The 25,434-nt window shown below is 44.5% G+C and overlaps 1 protein-coding gene across 3 annotated transcripts in view; it reads left to right on the top strand.

Annotated features, from left to right (window-relative positions):
* The window catches only part of LOC110323159 (argonaute RISC component 1), a 31,917-nt gene extending 11,990 nt beyond the window's left edge, over positions 1–19,927 (top strand). For 2 of the 3 annotated variants that reach the window (XM_021200287.2, XM_021200288.2), the window contains exons 9-19: positions 2,240–2,359; positions 2,713–2,835; positions 2,970–3,103; positions 7,094–7,278; positions 11,753–11,912; positions 12,088–12,178; positions 12,935–13,129; positions 13,724–13,858; positions 14,485–14,586; positions 14,914–15,113; positions 15,323–19,927. In XM_021200287.2, the coding sequence (XP_021055946.1) occupies positions 2,240–2,359; positions 2,713–2,835; positions 2,970–3,103; positions 7,094–7,278; positions 11,753–11,912; positions 12,088–12,178; positions 12,935–13,129; positions 13,724–13,858; positions 14,485–14,586; positions 14,914–15,113; positions 15,323–15,431 (1,554 nt within the window). In that variant the 3' untranslated portion in view covers positions 15,432–19,927. Of the gene's footprint in view, positions 1–2,239; positions 2,360–2,712; positions 2,845–2,969; positions 3,104–7,093; positions 7,279–11,752; positions 11,913–12,087; positions 12,179–12,934; positions 13,130–13,723; positions 13,859–14,484; positions 14,587–14,913; positions 15,114–15,322 lie in introns of all 3 variants that reach the window. The other variant, XM_029539502.1, reaches the window with a different exon arrangement.
* The last annotated feature ends 5,507 nt before the right edge of the window (positions 19,928–25,434 follow it).

The raw sequence follows: 25,434 nt of genomic DNA, 5'->3' as shown, positions 1-25,434 counted from the left end.
ATTTGTGTTACACTTCTTGGCTGATAGAAAAAAATACTGCCGTAAGCATTCATTCATTTCCTTGTTTCTCTGAACTCATTTCATTTTTCTTGCTTACATGTATAAGAGTAACAGTATACAAAATTGTGTAACGTCCTAAGTGCTCCCAGACTCGTCTCCCATTTTACAGTCCTGTCAGCAGTGAATGAGGGTTGCAGTTTCTAGTCAGGTGGGTTTTAACCTTCATTATCCTGGGAATCCATGTTTGAGTAAGAGAATATGGGGTATTTGAAGCCTCTAAGCTAGGAACTAAAAACAGCCAGTGCCACCAGCCTAGGTCTTTGAGTGTTTCGTAGTCATTCAGGCCACAGAGAGACTCACTAGAATATTTTATGTTCAAGTCAGTTCATTCCTGCATTAATCTTTTCTTTGTAGTCAGCTGTGTGTAACATGAAAGTTACCATTGTAAGCATTGAATGTCGAGTTCTGTGACATTGAGTGTCTTCACACTGTTGTGTGACCCTCACCACTCCTCACCCATCTCCAGAAAGTTTTCCTCATCTGGAACTGAATCCCCCCCCCCCCTCCAGTGGAAGCCCGACCTCCCCCCTCCAGCCTAGGCGCTCTTTGCTCTACCTCCTCCTCCTAGGAACTGACTGCTTCTCTAGGTTCTCCACGCAGCCTTTTTGCTGGCTTATTTTACTTAGTATGATGTCCTCCTCAAGGTTACCCATGTTGTGGTGTGTTGGGATTCTCTCCCATTTTAAGGCATAATACACTCTGTATGTATATACCACATTTGGTTTATATTTTCTAATGCTGATGAACAGCAATCATGTAAATAACATTGCTAGGAACAAAGCTGTACCAACACCGTTCTCTCCTTCTGAGTACATAGCCAGAAGTAGAGTTGCCAGCTCATATGGTAATTGTATATGTGATGGAGTGAGGAATCACAGTGCTGTTTTCCACAGCAGCTCCACCCCCCACCCCCCACCCCCCACCCCCCGCTTGTATTCCCACACCCGAAATGGGCAGAGTTCTGGTTTCTCCGCATTCCTCTTAGATTTCTGGCAGTGCTGGTTCTGAAGCTAAGCTACTACAGAGTGCCATAAGCATCACAACAGTTCTGGGTGCACAAGTGAATCCTTTGAAATGTTTAATTTAAAAGCCGGTGACCTGGCCTGGCTTTCCTTCCCATAGTTTACTGTGAATCCACAAAGCTAGAACTAAAGTCAGTGCATGCAGACTGATTGACAGACTGACTGACGGGCCTTGCAGAAGCAGCTACAATCTCAGGCAGTGTTTTTATTTGTTTTTAATTGGAGCTGAGGTGAAAGAAGTTGAATCTCAAAGCAGTTAAATGCCCAGCCCAGCGGATCTCTGTGAGTTCAAGATCAGCCTGGTCTGCAGACCTGTCTCAAACAAAAACTAGCCCAAGTAACATCATTTAGAATTACATAGCTGCACTTCAAACATAAGCCTTCTGAAAGCAATTGGCTTTCCCCTCTGTTTTAAGCATTCCTGTCCCTGTGTCCTGATTAGAAGCCAAGGTCTTAGTTGTCACTAGGCATTATTTTTGATCTTCATCTTGAGCGCAGGACAGGAGCCAAGTAGCAGGATGTTCATCATACTAACAACACTGCCAACCAATAGAAATAGTGATTTCTGTGGCTGGAGACAGTGCTCAGTTGGTAGATTGCTTGCCTAGGCTGCACAAGGCCCTGAGTTCAGTCTCTGAACATACCACCATATATGCCTGTCCTCCCCAACACACACAGAAGACAAAAGGAAATAGTGATTTGTGTACTTTGATACCTCGGGGCTCAAGAATTTTTAGCCATCTCTGTACCTCTCAGTTGGTTGCAGATGGAACAGCTAACTCCCTGCTACCATTGGAGAGCTGCATGGGAGTCTGATGTGCTTATAGTATACTGGGATTTTAATATTCAACAGATCTATGTACTTAGTCCTTGGGTAAATAATAATGTGTGCTGTAATTTACTGAGTGCAGTGTTCCAGAACTCTGCTCAGTTCTTTAAGTGCAGCGTTTAATCTCTAGACACCCTATAGGATTGTAATTATTCTCATTTAACATATGAGACCTGATCATAGATCCACCCTGGTTTCCAAACTTTTGGTCACAGTGTATTTTTATAGAGAGGGTTCTGTAATTCTTTCCCCGTAGTTGATAGCTAAGATACTGTCGAGGCATAGGCTGTATTCAGGCCATAACTATTTGTCTGTCTCGTTTCCTCAGGTCTGTAACATTGTGGCTGGGCAGCGGTGCATTAAGAAGCTGACTGACAACCAGACTTCAACCATGATAAAGGCTACAGCTAGGTCCGCCCCAGACAGACAGGAGGAGATCAGCCGCCTGGTCAGTAGGACTGCTGAACAGTGTGTGCTGTTCACTGAGCCTTCGGGGCCCTTAGTAGCATAGATGCTTTAATGGTCAGTCTAGTAAGACCTTCCTTCAGAAAAACCCAAGTCTAGTTTTATTTTCTCAGACTTTGCAGGGCTGTCTTGCTTCTTGGGCCTTTAGCTACTTCTTTCTCCTTTTCCCTCCTTTATAACAACTCCCATTTCCACTTTCCCTCCCGTCATCTTCTAAGTTCTCCCACCCCCTTTGAAGGGCTATTTTTCTCTTCTGGGCTCTCTCTTTGGGACCCAGAACAAGAGCAGTATTGCCAAGCTGCTGGTCTGATGAGAGCTCCTTCTTTTGCCCTGCAGATGAAGAATGCCAGCTACAACCTGGATCCCTACATCCAGGAATTTGGAATCAAAGTGAAGGATGACATGACGGAGGTGACAGGACGTGTGCTGCCGGCGCCCATCTTGCAGTATGGCGGCCGGGTGAGCAGGGTCAGGGCCAGACAAAGTCTCTGGGGTATATGGGGGTAGTTGGGCTGCACAGCTCAGGGGTGTTTGTTCCCTCCTCACATGGCTCTACTGAGGCTCACCTGGGCGCCCCCTCTGCCTATCCCTAGAACCGGGCCATTGCTACACCCAACCAAGGTGTCTGGGACATGCGCGGGAAACAGTTCTACAATGGGATTGAGATCAAAGTCTGGGCCATCGCCTGCTTCGCACCCCAGAAACAGTGTCGGGAAGAGGTGCTCAAGTAAGGACGGTAGAGGGTTGGGTTGGGGTTGGGTGAGTGGCAAGGGTCCCAGAGCAACCTCCAGGTGCCAGAACTGACCCGAGATCTGCCTTTCCTCTTCTAACTCTTCTACATTGTCATTTCTGACTTACGTGTCTGCCTATTCTTTTCTGTCTGTATGTGGTCAGATGAGTTCAGGAGCCATAGGTATTTCAGAGATGAATTTTAGGGTATGACTCTCCTAAGGCAGGCCTGAGTCATTTTATTGTTCTAATTGTCATAATTGGTAATAAATAGCAGTGGTAATAACTATAACATTTATGCTAACATTACATGTAAGTGACTAATGTACTTTCTTTCATCTTGATAGTAAGTAGGTGGTATTTTAGTTGCTTTTCTATAGCTGTGATGAAACACCACAACCAAGGCAACTAATAAAATAAAAGGTTTATTGGGCTTTAGAGTTCCAGATGGTGAGTCCGTGACCATCATGACCACAGTGGGGCAGCAGGTAGGCAGGCGTGAAGCAGTAGCTGCGAGCTCACATCCGGTCCACATGCATGAGACAGGGAGACACTGAGAATGTAGTGGTCTTTAGAAACCTCAGAGCCCACCTCCAGAGACACCCTTGTCCTTCAAGGCTACCCTTCTACTCCTTCCCAGATAGCTTTACCAACTGGAGATCAAGCGTTCAGATCTATGAGCCTATGGGGGCCATTCTCATTCAAACTACCATATGTGGTAATATTTTAGGAGACTGAGGCTGAAAGCGGTTAAATAACTTGTCCAAAGTATACAGAAAAAAGCAGATCTGAGCTTCAAAACTTATATTGTGTGTGTGTGTGTGTGTGTGTGTGTGTGTGTGTGTGAGAGAGAGAGAGAGAGAGAGAGAGAGAGAGAGAGAGAGAGTGTTTCTGTAAAGCTCCAGCAGCTGGTCCTTTGAGCTGTGGTCAGCAGCATAGTTAAGTCAGATTCAAGTGATCTGATTGATGCTGTAGGTGCACATGAACTTAGGCCACTCATCATCACTGAGAGCCTGGGTGGAGGTGGCAGCAAGGAAGCAAAGTAGCTTAATGATACAGATTAAAGAAGTAACAACCCGGGTGGTCAAATAAATTAGTAGAAAAGTCACTTGACACTTTTCCTGTACTCTTTATTCTTTTAAAGTTTTATTGATTATAAAACCAAAAAGTGCATACACATAAAAGATAGTGGTTCAGTTTCTGCTGTCTTTTTAAGTGGGGGTTCTGTGGCTGTGATCATTATTGTATTCTCTGTTGTATTCTGTAATGAGGAAGTTAGAGGTTTGGTTTTGACAAAGGTAATGGAGTTTTGTGCCTTTGACGTCTTTATAAGAATTACTTCTATCAGCAATGCTGAATCCAGGCGCTCAAGGCCCGAGCCCTCCCTTCTCTTATACCGGCATGCAGCTAGCCACCACCCTCATAGCTGTAATTCCTTGTTTCCTTGTTTGTCCTTTGGTCTCCTTTTCTGGATTCTTTAGATTCAGTCTAGGCTGTTGTGTCTGGTCTGGCCTTGTGTGGATGGTCCCTAAGAGTCCTGGAGGGGCTCCCAGCTCTTGACTGTCCAGCAGCAGTCACCTCATTGATGGGCTGATCTTCTCCTCCTCCTTTGTCCTGCCCTGCCCTGGTCTACTTTGTTTGTTCTTTGGCGGGAGTGGGGTGGGTGGTGGAGGGTTGGGTGGGGGTGGGGGTGTTGTTGGTTTTGGTGCTGGCTTTGTTTTTGTTTGAATTACCTATAGCTTTGGCCTTTGGAGTTTACCAGGAACTGATAAACCTATTCTCTCAAGTTTGAAGGAGTTCAATGCATCAGGCACCTTTTTTTTCTTAGTGGCTGATACATATAGGGGATTTTTTAAAAAGTGGCTAGTGTATCTGTAGGAGTGTTAACTATTTTAATGCATGGGTCTGGATCAAAGATAAGGATTCCTGAGTTTTCAGCCATGCCTGTAGAGGAGACTTTGTAGGAACTGTGTCTAGAAAGTAGAAATTGGAAATAGAACTTAGAAAAATTGGAAAGTAAATGGAGCAAATACTCCGAAGTATAGAGGAGGACATAGGAGTCAGATCATAGAGAAAGCCACCTTTTCACAAAGAATACAGGGAGAGATGGAGGCTACTGTGGTGATGGAGAAGTTTGTCAGTGATGGATGAACAAATTCAATCCTATTAATTTTTTGTCTGTCTTTATCAGCGTTTGTGTGTCTGTTAGAATACGGCCTTGCACATTCTAGATATCTCAATACATTTTCGTTCCTAGCAGCATAGTATTCCAGCCATACTGTGGTAGTGGAGGGAAGGGAGGAGTACCCATTTCTTCAAGTAATAAAATCTGGTAAAACAAAATTTGATTGGTGTTTGGTAGCTACAGCTGCATATGAAACAGAGTTAAGGGAGAAATATCTTTAGCCGTCCATCAAAGCCCCATCACCTATTTATAGGAGGCCATAGTTAGCTGGCAGTGAGTATTAATTCACTCATTTCTGTGTTTGTTTTTATTTAATTTTTTGAGCAAGTATTTTTGGGATGGAGTGTCAACTTGTATCTCTCAGGCTAGCCTTAAACTCGTGGTGGCCCTGGCTCAGTCTCCCAATGTTGGGCTTACTAGTGTGTGCATGCCTTGAGACCTGCAGGTTCTAGTTTTTGGATGTTATTTATTAGTTTTGTTTAACAATTTTTTTTTTAATAATATAGTTAGACTGCCATGATGTCTCATACCTGTAACCTCAGCACTCAAAATGCCAAAACTGCCTCCTCTTTGAGGCCATTTGGGGCGGCATACAGTGGTTTCCAGGCCCTCCAGGCCTACATAGTGTCTCTAAAACCAAAATAATAGTCTTGGGTTTCACTTGCTGTGATAAAACACCATGACCACAAACAACTAGGGAAGGAAAGGGTCTATTTTCTTACAGTCATCACTGAGGGAAGTCAGGGCAGGAATTCATGACAGGAGCCTGGAGGCAGGAACTGAAGGAGAAAACTTGGGGGAGCGCTGCTTCCTGGCTTGCTCAGCCTGCTTTCTTATGCACCAGAGGATCACACTGCCTGAGGGTAGCACCACCCACTTGGCCTAGGACCTTCAATCACTGATTGAGAAAATGCCTTAAAGTTTTCTGCAGATGACTCTTTTTTTGTTTGTTTGTTTGTTTGTTTTTCGAGACAGGGTTTCTCTGTGTAGCCCTGGCTGTCCTGGAACTCACTCTGTAGACCAGGCTGGCTTCAAACTCAGAAATCCGCCTGCCTCTGCCTCCCGAGTGCTGGGATTAAAGGCGTGTGCCACCACGCCTGGCCTTCTGCAGATGTCTTAAGGAGGCAGTTTCTCAGCTGAGCATCCCTTCTGTTAGATGGCTCTAGCTTTTTGTTAAGCTGATGAAAAGTTAGCCAGCACTGTACAAGTAATAAGTAATAAGTATCTTAAGTAATAAGATTTTTACAAATTAAATTGTCACACATTTTTGTATACTTATGGTAGCTTCATTATTTTTTTTTCTGTATTATGTCCCTCTTCACCACTCTTGCTTTTCTCAGAGTAAACCTAAAGTCAGAGGAATGAAGTATGCTTAATAATTGGCTCTTTTCCTTAGTGAGCCGGTGGGGAAGCAGGAGTTGGACTTTTCCTTGAGCACCTCTGCTTTCTCCACTGGCAGACCCTCATTTACTTTGGGCACAAAATCTGTCCACTTACACATGTGTCTGTTTTTCCCTCTGGGCGTGTAATGGACACAGGTCTCAGTCTAGGCATGGGGCTTGCTGTGTCTAGGCTCTCTCTTCACCAAGACGTCCTGCAAGCCCCATGACTAGAATCTTCAGTTCCCTTGGGTTCATTCTCTTTAGTTGAGCAAACTGCCTTGTTTTAACTCTACTGTAAATGTACTTTTTACAGCAGCTATGGTTGGGTCCTGCATGTTAGAATCTCCCAAGATGGAGGCATTAGGTTCATCAGATGGAGTGGGATTTCTTACATCTTACCATGACCATGTTTGTGCTACAGGAACTTCACAGACCAGCTTCGGAAGATTTCCAAGGATGCAGGGATGCCCATCCAGGGTCAGCCATGCTTCTGCAAATACGCACAGGGGGCAGACAGCGTGGAGCCCATGTTCCGGCATCTAAAGAACACCTACTCAGGACTGCAGCTCATTATCGTCATCCTGCCCGGGAAGACACCAGTGTATGGTACAGTTCTCCTGGGGCAGTGATAATAATGATAGGATCCAGTTCACAGTAGCCCTCTCAGGACCTCTAGGGTGGAGTCAGTGGGGAGATCTGGCTTTCCCCAGAGATGGCCATTAATGTCAGTGGTTTGTTTGTTTGTTGTTTTATGTTCTTAAATCAGGGGAATATTCTGTGTGAGCTATTGAGTCCTTCAGCTTTGCTTACCTGCTCACATGCCATCACATTTCCCAGGATGCCCCATGACAGCATCTTTCTGGCAGGCTGAGGTAGCTGGATACAGAGAAGGGTCAGGCCAATGGCTGTCGTTTGGAACTGTGTTATTTATTAGGACGTTATGAGCTCAAGCTGAGGTGATTCTGCTAAGAAGCATGGACTTTTTTGCAACATTTCCCCATTTCCTTTTTTTTATTTTATGAATGGCTCTAAGTCTCTTCTTCAGTTGTCCTCCCTTCTCCTCCTGCCTGCCTCAGAGACTGTGCTGGCCCTTTGCTTCCCTGCTCGGCTTTTGTTCCCAGCCAGTCCTGGTGCCTTTGAGTCCTGGTGCCTTTGAGCATCTGCTGATGAACTGTTCTAAAGCCCACCGCAACCATTTTGCAATGTCTCTGAGCATTTTTTTCTATTGTTTTTCTTCTTTTGAAATAATTGTTTTCATATTCTGTATGCACACTTAGCCTTAGCCTGTCTCCATCTATCTTGCTTACTTTTCTCCTTCACCAACTCCAGCTGAGGACCTGCTTCAGTTCCCTTCTTCCTTTGACTTCCAGACACAGTTCTCCTTTCACTTTGTGTTTGTCATTACCAGGGATACTTGGTAGTCTAAGATTTTCTGTCCTCTTCTGTCTGTCTGTCTTTCACTTATTCTGGTTGCCTTGGCCATCGCCCATTACTATGATATGGCACTATAATCAGAAACCAGTCGTCGAGGTCTCGGCAGCGCCTATTTGTCCTCTCTCCCTTCTGCAGGTGCCTCGGTTATCTCTTCTAATCTTTCTTCTCAAGGAACTTTTAAAACATTTATTTATTTACTCACTCACCACTCACTCTGTGTGTGTGCCCGCATGCGTGTGTACACATGCAGTTGTGCTGTAGTATAACTTGAGGAATAGGTTGTTTTATTTGATGAATGAGTTCTGGGGATAGGACTGAGTCGTCAGACTTTGTGAAAGCACTTTCCGCCACACACCCTCCTGAGCCGTCGCCAGTCTGGGATTAAAGGCTGGCACTACCACCACCTGGCTGCTTGATTATAATTCCTTACAGAGGGAAGTTGGCTATAACTCATGTCCCCCTTGGATGAAAGAAAAGGATGGTTTTTCACCTCCCTCCTGGGGTGTGGGTAAAAATGCCACTGTCCCTGGGGTGCTCACTCAGGCTCTTGTTGACATTGTGGGTTTGGAAAAGACATTGGGTATCACTTTGAATCAGTCCTACGCATGTCCTTTTTCTAATATTTTTAGCTCCTTTTTCTCTCTATTAGACTGCTCTTCCAGAGGACCTGAGTTTGATTCCCAGCACCCACATGGCAGCTTAAACCATCTGTAACTCTAGTTCTAGGCGATCTGACATCTCGTTCTGGCTTCCCTGGACATCAGGCATGCACGTGGTATTCAGAAATACATGTAGACAAACACCCATGAATAGAGTTTAAGTTTAAAAAAAAAATTTAAAGACTTAAAAATTCTATAAGGTTTATAGCAATAAAATTATAGTTTTTTAAAAAAAGCTAATAGTATCAATCTACTAGAGAAAAAGGGAGCTAAAAATATTAGAAATAGTGCTTTTAACTGCCCAGCTGTCTCTTCAGCCCTATAAATAAATCTTAAGTGTTCAGCCTAATTTTTTTTTCCTCACAAGTATCACGACATTGTAACAAGTGTACCTAGTAGAACATTGCTATCCCTGGAGTCCCTCAGTATAACCCCTCCCTCAGTTGGGGACTCTGGTTCTCATCTCAAACACTGTGGATTAATTTTGCCTATTTTTTGACTTAATACAAATGGAATTATAATATATGTGTTTTTAAAATGTGTCTGGTTTCTTTTGTTTAACATTCTGTTTGTAATATTTTTCCATATTATATATAGCTGTAATTACTTACATTTCCATTGTGTGAACATAAGGTACTTTATGATTCGTTTCATTCCACAGTTGAGATTATATGGATTGTTCCTAGTTTCTAGCTGTTATGAATAATGGTCATGTGTATCCTTTGAGCACTTGTGTCTGTTTGTGTAGAGCTAGGTCGAGGAATGGGTTTTAAGTGTATCAGACTTTACTCCACCATCAGTTGTCAATAGCTCTAGATGTTTCTGTCTTTTATGTGTTGTAAAGTGTTTGTTTATTCACACAAACACTTTTTATTTATTTAACTGCCCTTTACTTACTGATTTATAGGCATTCTTTATAATTTCTATATTGAATATCCATTTGTATCACATACACCATCTCTGTTCTGTGGCTTGCTCTTTCTTTTTTCCTCTTTTCTTTGTTTTGTTTTTTTGAGACCCCCTGCCTTGGCAATTCACTTGCCTTAGCCTTCTGAGTATGTGATATATTTTATATATATTATATCACCATGTCCATCTTAAAGATACCATTTTAATGCTTTATTTATTTATTTTTGCACGTTTCACATTTGGCAGTCTATCCGTAAAGGGAGCAAACATTCTATTGCTTTGCTGTTCCCTGGCAGTTGTCCACAGCTGTTTGAGAGGCTGGAATCTCAGCCCTCTGCATACTCCTGGAATCAGCCAGTGGACGTGGGCACCATTATCTACAGCAGATAGCTCATGGCTGTGGGATTTCCCCTTCTCTGATGTTCTAGTCCCCTGAGTTTTGGTTAGCATGTCTCTACTGTCTTCAAAAAGATATTTTGTCTGACTTTTCTGAATGTTGATTTCCAAAGAACAGACTTGCAAGTAACTTCTCAGTTACAAGGATTTCTTTAGCCTTTTAAATATGCTCCATTGAAAAAATACCAAACTCTTCTTTGATCTTACATCATTTTTGTATTGGGTATTGCTAAAATAGTTTCGTTTCTACACACTGACTTTTTGTTTTTCAATATCACTAAATAAGTGAATATTTATTATTCTCATTTCACCTGATCTCTCAGCTATATTTGGCTTTGTTAATTGTTTCTTTCTTCTTTCCCTTTGGTGTTCATAATACCACTGTCTTGGCTTCTTCCTCGTTCTGTCTCCTGAGCATCCCTCCTTTGCAGACTTGTCTTCTTTAGCTTGTTCTGCAAATATTGGCTTTTCTTCCAGGTTCAGATCCAGCCTGGCTGTGGGCTTTTCAGCTCCCCATCCTAGGAGTTGCTAAAACGTGACCCCATCAAGAGCATGTCTTTAATTACTACTTATACTTCACTACTGCACACATTTTGCACTTGACAAAAAAAAAAAAAAAAAAGCTTCCATCTACCATGCCCGTTTGCCTAGTGATACCCTTACTGCTCTCGAACTCAAAAGAATGTAGGGTCTGTTTCCCTTAGGAGAACTAAAGCCTTGGAAGTAATCCATAAACAAGGAGCACGTGTACAAATACCATAATGCAACCCATTACTCTGTACAAGACTGAAAAATTATTAATAAAATCATCCATAAAAGCTCATTTCCCTTATGTACAGAATCTATAGCCAGGTTCCTTAGCAGTTTCTTGAACCCGTTTGTTTCCATGTCGACAACTCAGCTGCCCTTCTGTGTGCAAGGGATGAACCCAGGCACTCATGCATGATAACACGAACTGTGCTGCTTAGCCCATTCCAGTCTCTCAACTGCCTCTAAATTTCTCAAAAGTACCTTACTATTTCCAGGTAGACTGTTGCTTGCTCTGTTTTTTGTTTGTTTGTTTGTTTGTTTGTTTTTGGGGGGGGGTTCAAGACAGGGTTTCTCTGTTTAGCTCTGGCTGTCCTGGAACTCACTCTGTAGACCAGGCTGGCCTCGAACTCAGAAATCTGCCTGCCTCTGCCTCCCAAGTGCTGGGATTAAGGGTGTGCACCACCACGCCCAGCTGCTTGCTCTTTATTTTGAGACTCTTATGGTTTAACTCAGGCTGCCATTAAAGTCCTGTTCTTCCTGCTTCATCTCCCAGTTGCTGGCGTTATAGGGTTATAGGTGTGAACCATCCTGTCTAGCTCAGGCTGTTTTTCCATGTTTCCTTTCTGCTTGGAATGCATGTGCTCTGTCTTTGTCTCTGTGTCTGTGTCTGTGTCTGTGTCTGTCTCTGTCTGTCTGTCTGTCTGTCTGTCTGTCTGTCTGTCTGTCTCTCTCTCTCTCTCTCTCCCTGAAACAATTCCTCCTTCCCAGATTTTAGTTCAATCATTATACATCCCTGACTAGGTTATTACCCCGTATTATAGATACATTCTAACAACTCTGTTTTACCACTGTTATTTTTTTATACCCTGTGACATAGTAGACTTTTAGCAAAATGCCAAATGCACTAATCAGTTTTCTCTCTCTTCCCATAGCTGAAGTGAAACGTGTCGGAGATACACTCTTGGGAATGGCAACACAGTGTGTGCAGGTGAAGAATGTGGTCAAGACCTCACCTCAGACTCTGTCCAACCTCTGCCTCAAGATCAATGTCAAACTCGGTGGCATTAATAATATCCTAGTCCCACACCAGCGGTATGAACACTTACTTGCTCTGTCAAGGGGACCTTCTGGGGAGAGGTGAAAAGACAAGAAGCCTTTCCAGTCAGAGTGACAGAGACACATGAGACAGAAGACTAGAATGGGCACTGGATGGTGGCAGTCAGAGAACACTCAATTCCTCACCGTTTTGTTTTCTCTCCTTGCTCAGCTCCGCTGTTTTTCAACAGCCAGTGATTTTCTTGGGAGCAGATGTTACACATCCCCCAGCTGGGGATGGGAAGAAACCATCTATCACAGCAGTGAGTGATTCTTCTTAACTCTAAGTCCCTACGCCCTGATCTTTCCATGCACCCCCTGTAAACCTAACTCTGTATGAGAACATGGCCTGTGGCCAGAAGCTGTCCATGAGTTGTTCTTTCTGTGTGTTCATTTTTCATTTTTGCTCCAGTTTTGAGAGTGGTGAGAAAGTGACTTTGTATCTCTTCTTTGAAACCTCTTTTAAGGGAATTACCTGATTGCAGGATTGGCCTTTCTTTTACTTTACTTTGACCATTGATCTATCTAGTGGAGTAGCTGTCTCTCCACTCCCTATGATATCCGGAGCACTTAACTTTTTAAAGTCTCAGTCTCTAGGGCACTTAATTTGACAGGAAAAAAAAATGCGATACAAAATGAAGCTGAGTGAGTGTGGCTCTGGAGTTCCAGGTCATTCTTGATGCTCACGTCCTTCTGCTGGCTGTAGACCGAGGGAGGATGGGTGCTTGCCTGCAAGGACAAGGAAAGCAAACATTCTGATCACAGAGTAAATCAGTTGTTGGAAAAGAATTGTTGGCAGAACAGATTGAAGCTGGTGCTTATTGGCTCCTAACTCCTATCATCTCCCTTTTGCATGGCAGCCAGATAGGTACCGTCTCTGATGTCTGGGTTTTCTAGGAACGTAGTGAGTGAACTCATCCAGTTGGAGAATTCTTACTCAGAACTCCCTCCTCAGACCCCTTACTTCAGAGCAAAGGAAGGTGACATTCTGGGGTCTGATGCTTTCTCTGTGTCGTTAGGTGGTAGGCAGTATGGATGCACACCCCAGCCGATACTGTGCCACCGTGCGTGTGCAGCGCCCACGGCAGGAGATCATTGAAGACTTGTCCTATATGGTGCGTGAGCTGCTCATCCAGTTCTACAAGTCCACCCGTTTCAAGCCCACCCGAATCATCTTCTACCGAGATGGGGTCCCTGAGGGCCAGCTGCCCCAGGTATGGCTCCCGGTGGCTGGTACATTTTCTTGTTGGAGTCAGAGGACTACTTTTTCAAAGTTGTTGGTGCTGGGAAAGGCCAGAGAGCACTGCTGAGAAGCAGTGTAGCAAGTACCTGTGGACTTGTGTTTCCGCTCACAGTTCTCAGTGTTCCTAGGTAGTGAGTGCTGAGACTATTTAGTGGTCCTTTTCCTTTCTTTTGAGACATGGTCTCACTACGTCGCTCTGCCAGGCCTGGAACTCACTATGTAGACCAGGCTGGCCTTGACTTAACAAAGATTTCCTGTCCTTTCTCCTGAGCATTGGGATTAAAGGTGTGCACTACCACACCTTTCTAGTTCTGTGTCTTAATGTAAGGTCTCTTTTTGCAAGGAGTAGATAGGTACTTTCTCCTGAAGCCAAGGTTCCCAGCCAAGGTTCCCAGCAAAGGCTTTCAGATGTACTGTCAGGACCTATCATTTTTAATTGTTGAGCATCAGCTTATAAAGGTCATGTGCAAAAAGCCACATATAAGTGGAATGTTTTTAGTTCAGTGAGGCCTTTGAATTAAGAAAGGGCCATGTGCCTTTTTCTTCCTCTTCACCCTGTGCCTAGATTCTTCACTATGAGCTGCTTGCCATTCGAGATGCATGCATCAAACTGGAAAAAGACTACCAGCCTGGGATCACATATATTGTGGTGCAGAAGCGCCATCACACCCGCCTCTTTTGTGCTGACAAGAATGAGCGGGTGAGTGAAGAAGCTGAGGTCACCCATGCCCTCTTCCTGTCCCCTGTACCTTGAGAGAGAAGCCTTGAAATACAGTCTGGGAATTTAGTTTTTCCCTGTGTGTCCTCCCTGGCTGTTTCCCCTGGCTTTGTGGCCCATCTTCCACCACTTCTCTCTCCCTCCTCCTCCCTTCTTCCCTCCTCCTCCCCTCCTCCCTCCCTCCTCCTCCTCTCCTCTGTCCCTCCTCCTTCCCTCTTCCTTCTCTCCCCCTTCCCTCATACTTCCTTTACTCCTAGCTCCCTGGTCTAGACCTCTTATATAGACCAGCTCCCAGAGAAGGGAGAGGGAACTACCATTATTGAATTTCTCCTATGTGCCACACACTCACTGTTGAAGGAGTCTAGGTACTATTCATCTCTCCGTTTAACCTAAGAAAGGGTAAATGGCTTGCTAGGATCACACAACTAGTAAATGGCAAAACCAGGATTCAAACACTTGACTTTAGAAGCCCACTAGTTCAGGGCTTAGTTCCCTCAGAGAATAAACGTCTTTGTTCTTGGTTTCTGGGAGAGTAAGAGTAGAATCCAGTAAAGGCGCCAGTCAAGGCCAGGCAGGCCTTGGGATCTTGGTTGTGTTTGTCTCTCCAGATTGGGAAGAGTGGTAACATCCCAGCAGGGACCACTGTGGACACCAACATCACCCACCCATTTGAGTTCGACTTCTATCTGTGCAGCCATGCAGGCATCCAGGTAGATGGGCCATCTCCTGGGGTTTTTATTGGGTTAAGGATTAATTGGTTATTCCTACTGCATTTAGAATATGTTTGTTGTAGCTGAGTATATAAACTGACCGTTAGTTAGCCCCAAGTATACTTGTAGGCTGCTTTATAATATTTGATTTTGTGTATTATTCCTCTTATGGGTGGTGGGGTATGGCCATGCAGCCTAAACATATTCTTAATTAGAGGTGTTTTTGTTTGTTTGTTTGTTTTTTGTTGTTGTTTGCTTGTTTTTATTTTTTGTCAGCAGGCATCCACTCTGTCCAATCAGGGGCCAATTACCATCTTTTTTATCTAGGGTACCAGCCGACCATCCCATTATTATGTCCTTTGGGATGACAACCGTTTCACAGCAGATGAACTCCAGATCTTGACATACCAGCTGTGCCACACTTATGTACGATGCACACGTTCTGTCTCTATCCCAGCACCTGCCTACTATGCTCGCTTGGTGGCTTTCCGGGCACGATACCACCTGGTGGACAAGGAACATGACAGGTAAAAGGCTAGATGTTTGCTTTGTGCTTCAGCTTTTTGGACCAACCCTTTGGACTTTTTGTTGATAGAAGGAAGTGGATGCTATCTAACTTGATACCCTTGGCGTCTCTACCTAAACCTGAGTTGGTGTTTGGCACTGTAGGCATGGGTGAGGGATTAGCCACAGTTCAGTTCACCAGGAAAGACTTTTTTATATGTTTTCTTTTCAGTGGAGAGGGGAGCCACATATCGGGGCAAAGCAATGGGCGAGACCCCCAGGCCCTGGCCAAAGCTGTGCAGGTTCACCAGGATACTCTACGCACCATGTACTTCGCTTGAAGGCGAACGCTGTTACCTCACTGGATAGAAGAAGAAAGCTTTCCGAGCCCTGGGAGCTGTACCACCCAAATCCAGAGGAAGCAAGGCAGAGGGAGGTGGGGTCGGAAGGAGTATAAGAGGCCTTGTTTCTATCTACAGAGGGGGTATAAGGGTGGGAAGAGGACCAGCAAGACAGACTACCAGCCAGAAATCACTGATAGCAACCTCATTGTCCTCCAACCCTCTCCCCATCTTGTCATATTCGACCCCCTTGGACCAAAAGGGGCATCACTAGTGCCCACCATACACACAGTTGTCTCATGTGACTCACAGTGCTAAAGACTCATGCTCAACAGCTTGCTAGGGTCAGCTCTGCAGCCCTGTGGTCAAATGCTGGTATGTTTGGGTTTGATATATTCTAGATGAGAAAGTGGGTGGGAAGAGGGCAGGAATTTTTAGGAGCCTTAATCAGAAAAGGTCTAGATTTGTTTAAGGAAAAAAAGGAAAACAGACTCAGATCAATATTTTAGGATACTAGATGTTTTCATGGGTTCAGAATCCACTTTGTAGGAAGATTTGTAATGCTGATGATTTGGGTTGCTCCTCCCAGCTGCCACCCCGTCCCATCATTCCTCTCCACATTCTCTACCCCATACGCCTCTTCCCTGACAGACATCCAGTCCCTCGTAACACTTAAGGCACTATGGCACTTAGCTCTGAGGTGACATGACCCTGTCTTCCTTCCGCCTGCTGGTGGGTAACCAGTGCCTTCCTGTAACGGTAATGCTGCAGAACTGCAACCTTTTGTACCTTTCTCTGTGGGATGGGGTGTGGGTGGGAGAGGAGGTAGGGAGGGAGGGAAGAAATAGCCCAACGCCAGCAAGCCTCCAGCCAGAATGCCAGCTAATTTTCATTTGAAGGAATTGACTTCCATAATCATTGAGCTTTTAAAAAAAGATCACCACCTCTAGATGGTTAAAATCCATTGACATTTGCACTTTCAGACGCGACAAGTCTCCGAGCTGCTGAGGTGACTGGCCCTTGGCCTTTCCCCTGTAGCCTCCTCTTTTCCCTGGCCCCACCACCACCCTGCCAGGTCTAGAGTTACTCTCATAGTATTTCTCATTCTTGGCTTCTTTTCCCCCTGATGGTAAAGTCTCTAGTTTCAATATTTCTTAACTGGGGTGTCTTACAGCAGAAGATCGTAAGGACTAAAATAAGAAAACAAAAAAACTAAATGTTATTTTTATACCATAACTTGAGTCTATTGCCAAAATCTGGAAATTCCCTCCCATACTTGATGAGTCTGCATCCCAGAAACATGGAGCCGTAAGAGGGAACTGTGGACCTGACTTATGTTCTGGCCTGGCTAAGTAGGGGGTGGTTTTCTCCCCAAGGTGTGGTTCAGCCTCTGTCCTTCCTCTGTGCAGATAAAACCTTGTTCTCGAGATGGCCTCTCTCCATGGCGCTGTCCTGCACTCTTCCCTGTAAGTGCATCTTCCCCTTCTGGACTGGACTGTCCTTTAATTCCCTGACTAACCAAGACTCTAGCCCGTCCTCGGGGCAGGCTGGGGAATTTTGCTGCTCCCATTTGCTTCTGTTTACACAAATGAAATTTTCCTGTTTCCCACTAGGGCATGCGAGTGGGTGGCATGGGCTTTTCTTTTTTCACCCCTCTCTTGAGGTTCTGGGTTCAGCTGTCTTGCAGGACTGGAAAAGAAGTGGGTTCTAGCTTTGTCCTTGCTGACCTTGAAGCAAGGCCCCCTCTTTCCTTGACTGTTCAGTTTTCTTCCTGCATTATTGCTTGGGATAGGGAGTTTGAACCTCCGTGTACAGGTTCCCCTTCTGAGGAGCCTGAGCTTAGGACTGACTTACTCTGGTGGTGAAGCCATGAAACTTTAGATCTAGCCCAGGCTTAGAGGCCAGCTGGAGAAAGGAAGGTCTGAACCCTGGCCTATGGAGTCAAAACCTTTCCCCAAGAGCCCATGTATAGACCCAGATTTGCTATGCAAATAGTCCAGATTCAGAAATGGCTGGCTACATTGTTCAGTAACTTCCCAACAGGTAGCACAAATACTCCTTATGGAAAAAGCCCAGGACTGTTCAGTAGTTCCTCCTGTACTTCTTTTCTGCTGGCTACAGTATGGAGTGCCCCATGGGCACAGGCCCAGCTGGAGAACAGAACGGAGGGCTCTGGGAAGAGGCAGCTCACTGGAGAGCCTACATTCCTTACACAAGTGCCTAAACAGAGTGATGCCAACACTCCATCTGCCCTGTCCATCGCCTTCATAGACAGTCTACTTCGTGTTCCATCACCCTTTGGGAAGGGAGCTCTTCACAGACAGTGTGCTGTCAACTTGGGTACATTTGGGGGCTTGGATTAAGGGCAGTACTCCAGGAGGGTCCAGTCATTCACCAGCATTTGCAGATGCCCATAGGGAACAACAGGTGGCTGTCACGACTCCCAGCAACAAGTTTTTGTTCTCTCCTTTTTTCTTTGCCTCACTCTCTCCAGTTGGATTTTAAGCTAGAATGAAAAGCAGTTTCGGTCCTTTGGTATTTATGTGCCATCCAAGAAATAAAAGCAAGAGAATGCTGGGCACGATGGCCCATGTCTGTAATTCTGTTATCTCAGCACTAAGGCTGAAGCAGAAGATTTTCAAGTTCAGGGTCCACCTGGGCTACTCAGTGAATTCCAGGCCAGTGTGCACTATGTAGCAAGACCATGTCTCCAAAAAAAAGACTGAGAAAAATGACTTGGGTGACACATCTTGCTGTGATTTTAAATAATTCTTTGAGACTTAACTACTGACCATGTGGGTTCCTCTCATTTAAAGGCAGTATGCACACATTAAAAACAGTGTTGCCGAGCCTCAGCTTGTTTGGATTTGGTGTAAGTGGTGCATTGTACCGAGCTCTGGGAGGATTCCAGCCTCATCTTAGACAGCTCTTTCTCCTCCCCCCACTCCCTCCCATGCCTCCACCCCACCCAACTATTCGGCTTTCCCTTTCCTCTTCTCGCCTTCCCTGGCTTCCTTTTCCTTCTCCCTCTTCCCTCAGCTTGCTTGCTGGCTGGCCTGCCTGCCTGGCTGCCTGTGTGATAATGAATTCTCTGCATGGCTGCAATGATCCCACTGTTAGTTGGCAAGGTCAGGCTTAGCTCATTGACTACAGAAGACCAAAATCCTGTTTCTCATGCCCAGTGGTGTTAGCCCTGGGTTGCACTGTCCTCAAGCTTACACTAGGTCAGAGCAGCAGGCCTGTCTGACAAAATTAGTAGGGTTTCTGGCAGGTTCAGCGCCTCTCCATTCTATGGAGGGGTTTGGAGAAAAGGCAGTGAAAGAGTGTTGCTTTGAATTCAGTCCAGTGTGATCTATTGGTTGAGGTGCTATTGCCAGCCTGTTGGGATCAGCCTGGAGCTACTGTTACTGGGAACTTATCCTTGGACTTTGACTAAAGTTGAACAAAGTATGGAACTGCTCTAAAAATCTAGTTCTCAACTGCAACATAGGTCCTCTGTGACTGAGCAGCAATGCTTTCCAACAGTTTTCTTTTTAACCAGAATTCTATGAATGATGCCAGGGACACAGTTTTCTTAGCTGGGCCATAGAAAGTCTACAAGGCTGCTAAGTGTTGTAGACCTGGCATCAGGCATCACAAAGGAGGATGGAATTTCTTCCCTTTCAGGGTAGAAGAGTCACCTCTTACCTAGCCAAAAGGCAGTTTTGGGAATTCCTGTCAGGAGGAAAGGTTTGGTTTTGCTTTTTAATTTACTGGGCTTTAGATGGTAGTTCATTATGCCTTCCTTGGGCAGGGATCATGGCAGGGATACGCAAGGCACTCTAATACTCGGCCTTCTAAGCAGACTGGGAAAGGGGGATTCTCTGGTTTTCTCTTTCTCCCCATTTACTAGGACTTGCCTTCTCCCTGAGCCACGAGAGAGGCTGGGTTGGTGCTCTCCCCTTACTCTGCTCCTACTGACTTAGAACCTCTGGCTGCTGTACGATAGCCCAGGAAAGGGAATGGAAAGAATGGGCTCAAAACAATAATGTAAGGAAGGTGGTTTCCTTCCTTAAAAAGGGAAATCAGAAACTCTCCAAGAATTGTGTAAGTAAAGACAATGTGTCTGAATGCACTGAGTCCTCTGGTGTCATAGCAATAAGGAAAAATGAATTGACTTCCTGTGCACACAGTCTAACCTGACTGGTGTATGATGTTGCACTTAGCAGCCATGTGGTGGGCATGTGTGACTACTCTGGGTTTCACTTTATTTTCTAAACTTTTTATTCCTCTCAAGTCCAGCATGGATGGGGAAATGTCCCTGGAGCCCCGCAGCTGTGTACTTGTTTGCATTTGTTTCCCATTGAGACTTGTGTTTGTGTCCTGCTTTGAGCTGTACCCTGTCCCGTCCATTGTGAAATTATCCCAGCAGTTGTAATGTACAGTTCCCTTCTCAAGCAAGCAACAGCAGCACAACCTTGTGTTTTATAAAGACAACAGTGGCTTTTATTTCTAAAGTGCAGTCTGGTTTGTTTTTCCTACCACAAAATAAACAGTTGCTATTAATTACATCTCTCATAGGTTTTAGGGTGGAATAATAGATTGTCATGCAGTCACATTGCACAGGGTCTCTCTGTTTTCTTCACTTCACAAACATGCAAAACACTGTGCTGGGAATATTGTGGGAGGAGAAAGTAGGTACAATTCAAAAATGAGAAAAAAACAAGATGTCTTTAAAGTTTCTTGGGGGAGATCATTGTTCACCGAGTCCTCCAATACAAAACATTACAAGAGGCTAGGATGAAGCTGTAGCAGTGAAGACAGAACAGAGGGAACATTTGAGAAGCAGGCTAGAACATTAATAGGACATGAGTAGTAGAATGTAGAGTTTAAGTCTCTACTTGATCATGAGTATACTGAGACATTCTTACCAAGATGGGATCAATGAGACTATAGCAGGCATTTAGTACATTCTCTCAATAAACGATAATTAGCCTCAGGTACAAAGTTTTCTTTGAGGGTTCTGTTACGTATCCCTGGTGACCCTCAAATTCACAATCTTCTGAGCTCTACCTCCTGTGTACTAGAATTGGAGGCCTATGATACAACCTGCCTCCCTTAAAGGATCTTGAGATTCCTGGGGAGTACAGTTAGAGTTACCAATAAACACAGTCTTGGTGCTTAGGCAAGATGGGAAAGTACTGGTAGAAGTACCAGATTCACACGGGGTAAAAGGTAGCTGAGGCCTCAGGTGCAAGGCAAACCACACGGACGGCAGCCGTGTGGATGGGGCAGGCGGAAGGAAGCGAGGCGACAGCCAAGTCACTGCTAGGTGAACGGGTAACTTATTTGGGGCTGGTTAAATAGAGTGGAGAAAACATACAACAGAACAGTAATTTAGGACTTCCAAATTGTCCATCAGATAACACCACCACTTTCAAATTTTCTCTTGTTCTTAGGAGAAAAAAAAAGTCCTGATTTTGTTCCTAACAAGTTTTATGCATTGTGTGCTGGTATACCAGACAGAACCTAGCTTGCTGTACTTACTGCTAAAACTTGTCTTCTCCAGGGACTGTGAACCCCTAAGAACAGCAACTACATTCTGTTCTGTCATCTCAAGACAACAGCAGATACCAAGAGAGATGGATTTGAGGATGAGTGAAGTGAGCTGGGGAACATGAGTGTGGAGGGGCAAATCAAGAAGTGATACTGAGACAGGTTTGGTGGTACACACCTTTAACCCCAACATTTGGGAGGCAGAGACTGGTGATCTCTGAGTCAAGGCTAGCCTGATGCATATGGTAAGTTGCAGGTCACTCAGAGCAACATAGTAAGACCCTGTCTCCAGAAAAACCAAAATCAACCAACCAATCAAAAAGACACAGAATGGAGTCTATAATCCTGAACTTTAAGCCAAAATGTAATGTTCCTTCATCTTCAGGTAAGCAGAGTAGGAGAAGATCTCTTGGTGTCAGCAAATTATCTTTCAGATACTTTCAGCCCCAACTTCAGAGGTTTCTTGGGTTTGTATCTTAAGCTGGTGGCACAGTTGCTCAGCTTGAAAGGGCTGGTGTCTCCCCTAGTACTGGAACACTGATTTCTCAACACTGGAGCAGAAGGTTCAGAGAAGGATTCTGGCAGAGAGCCCACGAGGAATTATCACTGGCAGACAGTGTACATAAAATAGGTCTAGCAGTCCTCTGGAGGCCAAGTGTTATGACTTTGCAAATTATAGCACTAAGCCTTTGGTTACCACCTGTCAAATTCCTCTGGGATATGGCCGCCTAGACACCAGGATCCTTCCAGCTGCAAATCTTAAAGGAAGTTGGTTGAACTTTAACAACATATTCCTGGTTGAAATAAGACAAATTTATTTTATTTTGGTTTTTCAAGATAGGGTTTCTCAGTGTACCAGATCCCTAACTGTCCTGGACTTGCTTTGTAGACCAAGTTAGCCTAGAACTCTGCATTGGGATTAAAGGTATGCACCACCACCACCCAGTGACACAGATGGTTTTTTTGTTTTTGTTATTTTGTTTTTCTATTTGAAAAACTTAGCGATGGGTTGCTTCTTATAGAACCCAGGACTACCAGCCCAGGGATGGCACCATGAACAATGGGCCCTCCCACCCTTGGTCACTAATTGGGAAAATGCCTTACAGCTGGATCTCTCGGAAGCATTTCCTCAAGGGAGACTCCTTTCTCTGTGATAACTCCAGCTTGTGTCAAGTTGAAGCACAAAACCAGCCAGTACAGAGACCCTTTTTAGCACTGGTTGAACAAGCTTACCTCTTGCCTTCTACTCTAGAATCTTACGGCAGTTAGGGTTTAGGTTAACGTTATGGTGATAGATGGTACTTAGTTCCAAGCCTCAGGCATGCTGTACCAGGCTTCTGTCAATATCACTTCAGTAATGATGCACTGGAATACCAAATGGATTCTCATTTCCCAGACATTGTTTTGACTCTAGGCTAAGGAGTGTTTACACGCGTGGGAATATATGCAGAGAACATGAAAGAAGCGTGGGAATATATGCAGAGAACATGAAAGAAGCAACCCTTCAAAGCAGCCATGTCAGAAGTTAGAAGGACTTTTTTTTTTCCCCCTTACAGTGTTTCTTTCTAAAAGAAATTTTCCTCCTCAATTCCCTTGCAATTCAGGCTTCATGTCTCATTGGCTCATTTTCTCATGCCACTGGCAAAGCAAAGTCATCTTTTCTTTGTAAGACATCCTTATCCTTTGAATCGTAAGGACTTGGAAGGTTAGCTATGTCTAACAAGACAGAAGCAGGTAAGAACCTTGGCTTATGGTGAGTGGTAGAGAGCCTTCATTCTTGGCTCCGTGTGTTTTATATTGTGTTTGCTGCTAGTGATCCAAATACAAGTCATTCTAGAAACGACAGGTGGGGGCTGTCATTTTTTAATGATGTGTCTTACCTAACACAGGAAGTAGATTACAGAAGCATGAAGGGCTGTAGAATAACTGGCAGTTGGGAAGAAAGTGAGCATTCTTAAATCCCTGAATCTCATAAATCCCTCAAGGCCTTACCACACGTCACAGTAGGAAGTTTGAAATGCACTGAGTATTTGATATTTTAATGTGCTTTGTCATGGTGTCTGTCATGTATCCCTGTAACTATTTGACACCCTGATATTTTTGTTCGGTTGTTCATGCTGTTTACTCATTTTTAAATTTGGTTGTTTGTCTTAATGAGCTATAAAAGCATATAAAATTCAAGAAATACGTTCTTTGTTGGCGATATATGTGTATATATACACATAAGTGTACATATATAAAGTAATTTTTCCCAATCCATGACTTGCCTTTCATTTTGAGTAGGAAAAAACTTCCCATTTTCATGTCCAGTTTATTAATGTAAAGTTAAGTTTACTGTCTTTCTAACTTTTCTGGTTCATGCTTTTTTTAGTAGTATTTAAAGAAAATTTACATTGTCGGCCTGAGGTGGCCACTGAGGTGCTCAGTTCGCAGTGTGCACTGCTTCCTCTGCGCCTCAGACTTGGTACTGTTTTATAGTTCTTCCTTCTGAGAACAATCAATGCCATCAGGGATAAGCCCACAGTTTTATCCTATTTCTTGAGCCCTATCCTTGAAAACCATCCATCTGTCCATCTGTCCGTCCATCCATTCATCCATCCATCCATCTATCCAAATGTGCTCTTATAGGACAGCAACAAACATTGCTCTGGGTACTGAAGGTGTGGCAGTTAACAAGATACACAAAACTTTATGCCCCAAAGATTAGACTCATTTGGAAATCAGTTACCCCCAAACAGTATTTGGCCAGGGGAAAGCCTTATACAACTTTTCATCGGCATCCTAGACCTTTTTGCCTCCCTACTTTAAATTCTAATTCATGAGTTTTTCATGTGGGCTTACCCTAAAACAGTAAAAGCAGGGTAGATAGGAACCTATCATAGACATTTGTTGGATTTCACTGAGTCTAAGGGCCCAAATCTTCCTACAGTGTTAAAAAAGGGCAGCACTTTTGAAAAGATGGATCAGTGGTTATGATCACTGGCTGTTCTTCCAGAGAACCTTAGTGCTTCCAGCACCCACGATTGCTCACAACTGTCTGAACTCCAGTCCCAGGAATCTGCCACTCTCTTCTTGCCTCCGTGACACCAGACTCCCACGTGCATAGACCAGACACCACCACGCACATTTTAAAACAAATAAAACCATGCTGTTTGTCACCACACCTTGTTTTTCTGGAAGCTAGCTGAGCTTGCATTCATTCAAAGAACTAGTTCCAGAGGTTAGGGGTAGGATAGGGCCTTGCATACGTCTGAGATTTAGTTCTTGTGGCTTAGGTCAATATGGATTGTATATAATCAGAGCTTGAACATGACTGCTCATTCATCTGGGGATGTGATATTTTAAAAGTGATACGAGTATTTCTTTTCAGTCAGCAGGAAGAAAGTGAGGCAGAATTGGTGGGCTAGATGTGGCTTGGAGTCACTTCCATTTATTAAATGTTTATTATGTAGTCAGCACATTTATTAAGTGCTTCAAAATTGTGACTATAGTAAATATTTTTGTTACTAACACTTGGGAGGGTTTTTTTTTTTTTTTCTGTGTGCATTGTTACATGTTGGTCTTTCAATTTTTCTGATGAGGAAACTAAAGTCCAAAGATAAAGTGACTAATCCAAAAACCCATAACGGGGAGGGAAGGGATAGTGAAAATAAAATCTTTCTCGATTCTCTTTTAAAAAAAAGAAATATATGTCAAAACATTACTGGTTCATTTGGGACACGGGGGGGGGGGAATACTGAATCATTGCTAAGCTTGCATGAAGTATCTGGTTTCACGAAGCCAAGGATTTTTAAAAGAAGGGACTATTTGCCTGATAATGAGCTGGGTCTAGTCTCCCAAAGGTTCCAAGTCAGCAGAAAAGCAGCAGACCGTATCGTATCGGGGTAACTGGAGGCTGACCAATTTAGCGGTAAAAGTCTTGAGTCCCAAGGAAGAGAAAGGTTTAGCAGGTGTTTAAACACCGGAAAGTCGTTTAGGTTCCTCAACGTATTAGGAGACTGTTTAAACATAAACATAATTACAGCTGGTATTCATGGAACGCCCCGTTTCTTGTTCATCCGTTTAAAAACTATATTAAACTTGTAACCGCCTAGTGCACGTGCTCCAAGCGGGTGTGGCAGACGGAGCTGGGAAGGAGGATGCCCTCGGCTGGTCACCCGCCACTCTCAGGCTGTACCTCAGGTAAGCTCCGCGGGCTGGCAGCGACGTCGCCTCAAGCAGCGGTCCTCACCCGGGAGGCTGGCACAGGGAAAGCTGGCCTCTCGTTCGGGATTGTCGCCGTCAGGCACAGCGGGTTTCAGGGCGACCGCCCATCCGCGGCTCCGCCCCAGCCAGGCACCGGCTCACCCGCCCACAAGTCCCCAGACGTCGCTCCCGCAAGGCTCTGGCTTGAGCCGAGCTGCGGACCGGGAGGGAGAGCGGGGCGCGATCCGGAGAGCGGAAGTGACGCGAGCGGGCTTCCGGGGGC

Source organism: Mus pahari, chromosome 6, assembly GCF_900095145.1.
Source record: "Mus pahari chromosome 6, PAHARI_EIJ_v1.1, whole genome shotgun sequence".
In the NCBI taxonomy this organism is placed as follows: domain Eukaryota; kingdom Metazoa; phylum Chordata; class Mammalia; order Rodentia; family Muridae; genus Mus; species Mus pahari.
This window is presented reverse-complemented; position numbering and strand designations above follow the sequence as displayed.